Here is a 9,563-nt window from a genome sequence, read left to right on the forward strand (position 1 = left end):
TTTTGTTCTCTCTAACAAGATTTTTTTGCTACCTGTCGTGTGTGTTTTCCTTTGCTCTTCAATGGCCTTCTCATCGAACACCACTGATGACTTTACTATTTCACTGCAGGAGATGTACGCGAATCTGAATCTGAATAGCTAGAATGGACGCTTGGAATATTATGAACCACCAAACCCTAACTCTGTGAATAGATCTGCAATTGGATTACCATGGCGTGTCGTGTGTTGTATTCATACTGATTAGCCTGTGACAATGAGATTCTTTCAAGATGCCATGGCACAAACATAGACGCTTGGGGAACGCATCACAATGAAGGACCGTGGCAACAACTATTTTCTTATTCAGTTTTATCATGAATGTAACTTTACCTGTGTCATGAGGGACAGACCTTGGAACTACAATCAACGTCTGATGTTGATGCAACCGTTGGAGCCCAATCAAAATGCTAGACAAGTGCAACTTACATCTATGGAACTATGAGTTCAAATTCATAATATTGTCTCTAAGTTACATTCAGACCGTGTGGCGAGGGATATTAAAAATTTCTTTGGGGAGTTTGTCCACAATGATTCCAAAGACCATGATATGATCTAGCGGGACTATATGGGTGTTAGGGATAGAATGGATGTCCGGCTACCATTGAAACGCAAGATGCAAGTTAAGGTTCCTGCAGGGGATTGGATTACACTGTCCTTTAAGTATGAGCGCATTGGCATCCTTTGCTTCTTTTGTGGCTTAGTTGGCCATTCTGATAAATACTGTCGAGGTTTGTATCGCATATCGGGTGTAACTCATGAATAATATTTGTATGGTTCATGGCTAAGAGCGGACAATAGAGCATTACATTCCATGGTGGGATCACGGTGGATTCGACCTGCTGCTAGTGATCAGGAACGTGAAATCCCCAATAGGGCAAGTCCTATTATCTCACATGGAATGGGTACCCCTAAATTTGCGTTTGGAAATTAGAGATCTCATGCACCAAATCATGGAAATCATACGAAGGGAAATAAGGATGTGCATATGAATGATAAGGAAGGAGCCTTAATTCTTGCAGCAAAAAAAGGCCACGGGATGAGGAAATCAAAACTACTGATGAGTGTGAGCTTAACGAAACTACTGATTAGTGTGAGTTAGAAATATTTCGTTTAAACCATATGCTAGAGATTGCAGATTTAAAAAGAACCAGAAACCAGAAATGAATTCAACAAAAGAAAATGAAGAGATCATTGCTACTGTGAGCGGGATCTACGCCATAAAAGGCAAAAATTCTGGTTGGTGGTATGATACGTGTTCCACTGTTCATATTGGCTAGTGCAAGTCCCTCTTCAAAACTTACAAAGAGGTTCCTGATGAGCAAGAGATTCAAATGGGAAATGAAGCAAGGTCCAAAGTCTTTGGCATGGGAAATATTGAACTTGCATTTACTTTGGGCAAGATGGTTACACTAACCAATGTCTTACATGTTCCCATATGAATCAAAATCTTGTTAGTGGGGTACTATGAATTTCTGCACCAAGCAAATAGCGAAGAAATTCTATTGAAAAGCAAGAACTATGGAGCTTGATCTTTTGGAATGCGGGAAGAAGGAGGATATGGAGAGAAAAGAAGTATTGTTTTTAGAGAAGAAAGTGCTTTTTATGGAGAAGAAAAGTAATGTTAGAAATCAGAACAGTAAGCTTTAAATAGAATAGGTGGTAACCAAATAATGAAAGGAAACACCCTTTAATTTGAAAGACGCAATTTTAACAATTATTTAATTTAATTTAAACAAATTTCTAACAATCTCCCACTTGCTTAAATATAAATTAGGACTCAAAGATCAAGTTATGTTCACGCATAGAGTAATATATCTTTCGATTTGAATATTACCTTAGTATAAAATCACAAAATTAAATCGAAATCCCATGTAGTATAATAGCTTTGAACATGTTATTCCTTGTAACAACCCAGTGATATTATACACATAAACATTTCATTTCTGCTTTCCACTTAAACATGCTTAGCACTTTTATAGCCATGTTCTATCCAAAATTCATGAACATTTATGAAGTAACTCAACCTCTCAATCGAAGCGGCACAACTTCTTTGTTCATATAGGTGAAGTTCTTTCAGTGTCTTTGTCACATTTGAAACACTTGTCCCTTGAACTGAACTTCATTAAGAGTATAAGAACTCAACCCTCTAAACTGTGACAACCAGTACTAGTATATCTCTTAGTACTGAAGCAAAGAACACTAAGTTGGAGGCTTGAAACACGTACGAAATTGTTTCCTAAAAACGATATTTGCTCCCTCTCCTTTACAAGATTGCTATGGGATTTAGGCAAATAGTTTTAATGAATATGACAAGCCTATGAATTTCTCCACTAAGTAAATAGTGAAGAAATTCTCATTGAAAGCAAGAAATATGGAACTTGGTCTTTTGGAATAGGATAAGAAGGAGGATTTGCATAGAAAAGAAAGTACTTTTTTTATGGAGAAGAAAAGTTACGTTAGAAATCAGAATAGTAGACATTAAATAGAATAAGTGGTAATCAATAATGAAAGGACACACCCTTTTATTTAAAAGACACCTTTTCTTTTAAAAACTATTTAATTAATTTTAAACAAATTTCTAACACTACAGAAATGAGATCAAATAATCTGTCAATACCGCAAGCCAAGAAAAATAGAGTTGTTAGACTTAGCATTCGAAAAGCTAAATCACATAGGGAATTAGAGAGACATTAATTCCAAACATGGGGAGCCTGTTTTAGTTCATAGATTGTTTTCTCCAATTTGAACATATAATTCAGACCGCCAATTAGTTTCTTCAATTTGAACATATAATCCAGACCTCTGATCAGTTTCTCCAATTTGAACATATAATTCGGATTAGCAAGATCAACTAATTCAGGAGGTTGGTTGAAGACTACCTCATCAAATTTGCCATGTCAAAAGGCTCGAGATGTCTAGTTGATGATCATCAATTAGCAGCTGCAAGTGAGAGAAAAAGCCAAATAGTTTTAGATTTAATTAGATTAAAGGTGTTCGAAAATCAATTGTAGGTTGTTGGTAAGAGCTTTTTGCACTAATCTAGCCTTATAATGATTTATTGATTCGTCAAATGATAATTAACCGCATTATGAGATAGAAAAGGAGGAATCAGGTATTAAGTTCCATTGGAGAGTAAAGCAGTATACTCGACAATTATCGTGGCACGCCAATGAGGAGATCTGGAAGCCTAGACATAGATAGTAGGCTCAAGTGTCATCGACAACAAAGGATTAAATTCTTTTCAACTTAAGGTTACTCATCTGTGCTTGAGTACCATAAGGTGCACCTGTATGGGCCAAAAAGGATGGAGATGTACTGACACCAGCTTGGGAAGTTCTAGACTCCACGTTGCATCAATGCAAAAGTCAATGTCATTTAATCAGTGTGTCTATTAGAGAAGACAGGAAAGGATCCCCCGTCAATGTAAAAAATAATGGTAGTAGTTGGTAACGAAGGTGGAGCTGGTGAAATATGCTAGGAGATGCGGTTGTCAAGGGTGTGGTTTTGGAACGGTGACGGTGAGAGGCAAATCCATCGATAGAGATGTAAGAGCGTCATACAATTTTGTGCCTTGGGAGGGAAGATAGATAGATTTGTCAAATAAAACATGACACGGGACAAAGGATATATGAAATTATTGATCATAACATTTGTAATTATGTCTGAAAATTATAGTGTAATTATTAGGCAGTATAAATTCCAAGGTTGTAATTATACAATTAAGTAATTATACAGTATAGTAACTGTAATGACATATTTGTTTGTCATCATATAATTACATATAATTCTCAATGTCATGCTTGGTTTCATAGGTGTAATTACGTAATTTTATTTTATTTTTAAAATAAAAATAATCATAAGAATTTTTTAGAGGAATATATACATAAAATTTAATATGTGATACATTTATATGAATTAAATATATTTTAAAAATAGGATTATAATTACACCATGTATCGTCCCTTCTTAACTATTGAAGAACGTAATTGCCCCCCTTAATAACCTAACTTACACTATATTGATCGAATAATTACCTTATCTGACAAATATATAAAGTTTACGATAATCACCCTTACAATATATTCAGTTGTATTTAAAAATAAAACTCTTACCCCTCTTATACTACCAAAATTATAACATCGATCCATAATTAAGTGCATTAAATGTCCTTATTTCTTATGAAATTTTTAAAAAAGGATAAACATTTTTGTTGAAAATATCTATCATTAGGAGGTTTAAATATTTGATTTTTCTACTATATTAGAAGCACCAGTTGGGTCCTTTGGTCGTCCGTCGTCGTCCATCCAAGGGCAAATCCGTCATTTAGCTCAAGGGCATTTCGGTCATTTTGCTTTACTACTTTATAAATCTAGAAGACTCACTTTACCATAACAGTTGCCGACTCCCAAACCCATCTCTTAGTTTGTCCGCTTCCAGAAAATACTCGGAGTTTTTTTCACCCCTTCAACTGGTTTTGCAAGTTCAGGTATATGTTCCTGTTAAGTTTTTGTCCAAATCTTTTATTTCTTCTTCTGATCTTTTTTTACATTTTCAAGTTCTCTTTAGATTTCTCATTTTCTTGGTTGAATTTCATGGTTATTGAAGAAAAGATAAAACTTTTAGGTGAGACAGATTATTGTTGTAATAGTAGTTACTTTAGAATTCTTTTCGAATTTCACAAATGTTAGTTCAGATTATGTTAATACCCAATCTGATTGGTTTTTTTTGTTGTTGTTTCAGACCATGAAAAAAGTAACTTTTTGGTTCTCATCTCCTGTCTTTCGTCCATTTCCATGTTTGGACCTATTAGTGGAGGTATAATAATTTAGTGCTTGAACTAATTTTTGTGCAAAGTTGTATTTCACACATGGGATGGCATGTCTGCAACTCATTAGTAAATTAAAAGCTATCATCAGCTATAGGCCAGCACCTAATGTCAACTTTTAACCCAACAAAAAATATTTTTTCTCTGAAGTAGATAGTTGCTTGATTAGGGCTTTTTGCACTTTGTTAATTGTTACTCAGAGTGGTAAACTTGAGAACTTTTTGCAGTTTATTTCACTGTGCGGCATTTATGCATATTCCTAAATAGTAAGTCTATTTCCGATTTCAATGTGTTTCAGGGCATAAGTATTCACAAGCTATTGCTCTGTACACACAAGTGATTAAGTTGAACAGTGAGAAAGTGGTGTACTGGGCTAATCGTGTGTTTGCTCACATCAAATTGAAGGAATATTGCAGCGTAATAGAGGACGGAGCTAAAGCTATTGAAATTGTCCCCAGATATTCAAAGGTTTGTTTCAAATTGTCAAAACATTGGAAAAGAATTGTGCTTACTTTTTTATTGTTTTCGATGTAGGTTGATATCCTTGGTTCTTCTCTGTTATTAATTTTTAGTTACATTTTGAATTTATGCTTTACTGAAGGCAGAACCTTTAAATTTGAAATTCTTAAATTGGTGGAATAACATCAAACAAGTACGAATTTCGCATTCATAATCCTAGATCTGTCTCTTAATCTATATTGTGAGCCTTTTTGAACATAGTTGTATAATCAGTTTTATCTACCACTTTTGACCTACACTACATTTTTCCCAACATTTTTCCCATTATAATTCCATACAAAAGCTTGGTAAATATTGTCTACCAAATCCAGCTTCTCCCTATTTAGTACCAAAGTTATTTTAATGATAAACTAGACAAAATATCTTGCTTGGCTTTTTCATGTTGATATGTTTGTCGAAGAGTTTAAAGAGGAAGCTTATGATAAGGTAAGTGATAAAGTGACCGATCTTCCAAGTGTATGCATCACCATATACCCAGTATGCAATAAGCTTCTGTCATGGAAGATAAGAGTATTTTCCTTCTCTTAGTGGCTTGGCCAAGTAACAGAACTGCTTTGAAGATATGAGCTTTTGTTGCTTAATAAATATATAACTCATTTGACAATGTTTCCTCCTTTTTTCTTTAATTATGTTAGACGCTGGAAACCTCATATAGAAGGACCTATAGCTTTTATTTATACAATTTGAGACCAAATGAAAATTTTTAAGGGCAAAAAGAAAAGATAAAGTAGGGGAAAACGTTATTAGCTTGGGTTGATGCATGTCTTAATATTATTTTTTTCCCCGACACGTGTGTATTAATGTTCAACCAAATAAAATGTGGTTTCGCGCACAAAAAAAAAATGGTTACCTGAATTTCTGTACTTTGCCGTGGGTATTCACCTAGAAACCTGTATGATCTGTGACAATTTTGCATCTGCATAGCCATCGATCCTTGCCCTTTTCAATTGCAAGAAGCTAACATAATATAGCCTAAAGCTGAATGTGACTTGTGTCCTTATATCTGACAAAACAAAAACAAATAGTGTGTTCTTGCTTGAACAAATAAAAGTATTAAATAACTGCTCGAACAGATAGAAATATAATAATTAATAACGTAAATTGTTGGGCCCGTGCTTGCATGGGCATATTAGGGAAAACGTGTAAATCAACTGTTGCATGTGCTGTGTAATACACTAATACACTTTGTTCTTCATTAACATCGGTAGATTCTAGAATTTGCTCTAGAAATCTGTTTCTCTCTAGCGCTTCTCTTTCTCTGCTTTTTTGAGTCTTGACTTTTCAAAGTTGGTTTCATTGGTGCAATATAGCTCCAAGAAAATGTTAGCTGAAGTAACCTATATATGAGAAGATGAAGATAAAATTTACATAAGGGGATTGTTGGGAAAGCATTTGGGGAGACTAGACATGGAAAAAGATGGAAGAAGCTAGGTTGTACAAATTAATGATATTAGAGGGCATTTTCACCTAAATATCCAGTTTTAAGAAAAAACTGTAACGGAGCTCGAAATGTCTAAATGACTCAAAATCAACAAGAGTGCTCTTTCTTCTTTGTTTTCCCTGGAGGGGGTGTGCGCGGAGAAAAAACTGCAGAATACAACTGAAGAGTACTTCTCTAATGTGTAATATTTGACAAACTATAATCTTATAAGAAGGTCAAAGGGAAGGTTTGGAGATGAAAATTATAGAAGATAAATGTCCATGTGAGTAATGCAAGTAGTTGGATCTTTCATTTTGTTTTAGCTCTTATTTTTTCCAGGAATGTTTAACTTTTGTAGTAAGTTGTCAACCCTGTCTAAATCGACTCTAATAATTGCTCACTTACAAATGCAAGAAGCTTAGTGAAGTATATATACATCAATACTGATTGGAAAGTCTTTGTTACACTCAGGTATAAATTTGATATGCTATTGATGATGATGATAATTTGTAGAATGCCTTAATGCTACAAACTTGACTTTGTTAATTTGAATCATTAACAGAGTGTAGAAACATGAATCAGTTTTAAGCTTTTATTGTAACTGTATGAAAAATAAAGTTCTCTGGGGTATCCTTCTAAATCATGAAATGTGTTTTATATTCTCTTTTTGGAGTACCTTGCAGTCTTTTTCTAAGAACTTACTGTCATTGATGCTCTCATCATACATTTGCATTCACATGAAAGTTTGTTTAAATTATTTTGAATAATCTTCAGCTTTTAATGCATCTAGGTGGTAAACTTCAATGGTATTGTCTTAGTTGAGTTCGTCGGGCCTCGGTGTGGGCGCTGACAAGCTCAGACACCCACATAGGAAATATGGGACGAAGAGAGTACTTCATTTATTAATTCTTAAAGAACGTGAAAAGTCAAGTAATGTGTCCAAGAAATATAGGGGGGAAGAAGTACTTCATTTATTAATTCTTAAATAACGTGAAAAGTCAAAAGTGAACAAGTAAGAGTGCACGGAGAAAATAAATATGTGTCGGATAATTAAAATTGAAGTGCATACATGTATGCATGGGAAGAAAATTTAGCAAAAACCTGAAAAGTCAAAAGTGAACAAGTAAAAATGCACGGAGGAAATAAATATGTGTTAGAGAATTAAATTTGAAGTGCACACATGTATATATGAGAAGCGAATAAATAATCAGTACTATGACATATATCCACGTGGGATTTATTAATTCTCAAAGAATGTGAAAAGTTAAAAGTGAACAAATTAAAGTGCATGGAGGAAATAAATTTGTGTAGGAGAATTAAAATTGAATTGCATATGTTTATACATGAGAAGAGAATAAATATTCAGCTAGAACACGAAAAGTCAAAAGTGAACAAGTAACAGTGCACAGAGGAAATAAATGTGTCGGAGAATTAAATTTGAAGTATATATGTCTATACATGAAAAGAGAATAAATATTAAGTAATATGATATATGTCTACGTGGAATATAAATTAGTTGGTTAAAGTGTACAATTTATATAACTTATGGTACAAGCATTCATTGCGTGTATAATTTTTAAAGCTTGTGGTACAACCATGGGAAGCTGTGTTCGTCTCTTTACCACATTTATATAATACTAGCCATATATGCCTGTGCGAGCAGTGACCGAACATGTTTATTCACTTTAATTAGCCAATCTTTAAGGTTTGTATTTTGGAAATAACTTTTAAAAATATTCTAATTGCTATCATATATAGCAATATATACAAAATGTATTTTATGTACCATCACTTTAGTTATAATTAGAAGATGGAGGGAAATTAATATTTTGATTCTAGATTTTTTCTTTTAAATTCTTTAATATCTTATATGTATACAGACAGGTAGATATCCATCCCAATTAATTAACTGTTCAGATTCAAACATAAGAACCATTGTTGTATATATTGAATTTTTTTAAAAGCAAAACTAATAAAATATTTTTATTAAATTATTTCAAAAATATATTATAATGTTTTATTAACAATTATAGATAAAAAGAATTGTTACACAGAAATCAAAATTAGAAAAATATATGTTATATAATAAATCACCAAATTTTAATTCCGAAATGAAAATATAAAGTAATACATTTTATTAATGTAAGGAAACAATAATCAGAGAATGCAAAGGAGAGTAAAATAAGTAAAGTATTGACAGAAAGACATTCCCTCTCTTCACTTTTACTTGTCCACGTTGACATATCAGGAGAAAGAAATTTTTCTTTTTCTTATTTTACTCTTCACATTAATTGCTCATTTTCAAATCATTTTCTAAGACTATTGAGATTATACACACACTAATAAATATGGATATTATGATAAAATATATACTTCATTTATTAATTCTTAAAGAACGTAAAAAGTCAAAAGTGAACAAGTAATATGGGACGGAGGGAGCACTTCATTTATTTACAATTTCAGTTGATTTTTGTACAACTTATTATTGATGTGTTCATCCATTTGGGCGTTTGTTGTTAAAAAAAATTATCTTATTTTGGTTATGTTCGTCTCTTTTTATATTTAGTAAGTTGACAATTCAAATATCCTAAATGAATATTATGATAATATATATATTTAGTTTATTAATTCTTAAAGAACGTGAACAGTTAAAAGTGGACAAGTAATATGAGACGGAGGGAGCACTTCATTTATTTATAATTTCAATTGATATTTGTACAACTTATTGTTGCTGTGTTCGTCCGCTTGGGCGTTTGTTGT

At 32.9% G+C, this 9,563-nt stretch overlaps 1 protein-coding gene across 4 annotated transcripts; it reads left to right on the top strand.

The window, feature by feature from the left end:
• The first annotated feature begins 4,429 nt into the window (after positions 1–4,429).
• LOC132619251 (serine/threonine-protein phosphatase 5-like) lies at positions 4,430–8,734 on the top strand. 4 transcript variants are annotated; one of them, XM_060334190.1, is made up of 5 exons: positions 4,441–4,525; positions 4,606–4,662; positions 4,780–4,854; positions 5,163–5,332; positions 7,594–8,734. In XM_060334190.1, the coding sequence occupies exons 2-5, from the start codon at positions 4,632–4,634 to the stop codon at positions 7,651–7,653; spliced, it is 336 nt and encodes a 111-aa protein (XP_060190173.1). In that variant the 5' UTR covers positions 4,441–4,525; positions 4,606–4,631; the 3' UTR covers positions 7,654–8,734. The 4 variants fall into 4 exon arrangements, 2 of the variants coding, with proteins under 2 accessions (XP_060190173.1, XP_060190172.1); XM_060334189.1 differs by lacking the exon at positions 7,594–8,734 and having other exon boundaries at positions 5,163–5,459; XR_009574633.1 differs by lacking the exons at positions 4,606–4,662; positions 7,594–8,734 and having other exon boundaries at positions 4,439–4,525; positions 5,163–5,459.
• The last annotated feature ends 829 nt before the right edge of the window (positions 8,735–9,563 follow it).

This window comes from Lycium barbarum, chromosome 11, assembly GCF_019175385.1.
Source record: "Lycium barbarum isolate Lr01 chromosome 11, ASM1917538v2, whole genome shotgun sequence".
NCBI lineage: Eukaryota > Viridiplantae > Streptophyta > Magnoliopsida > Solanales > Solanaceae > Lycium > Lycium barbarum.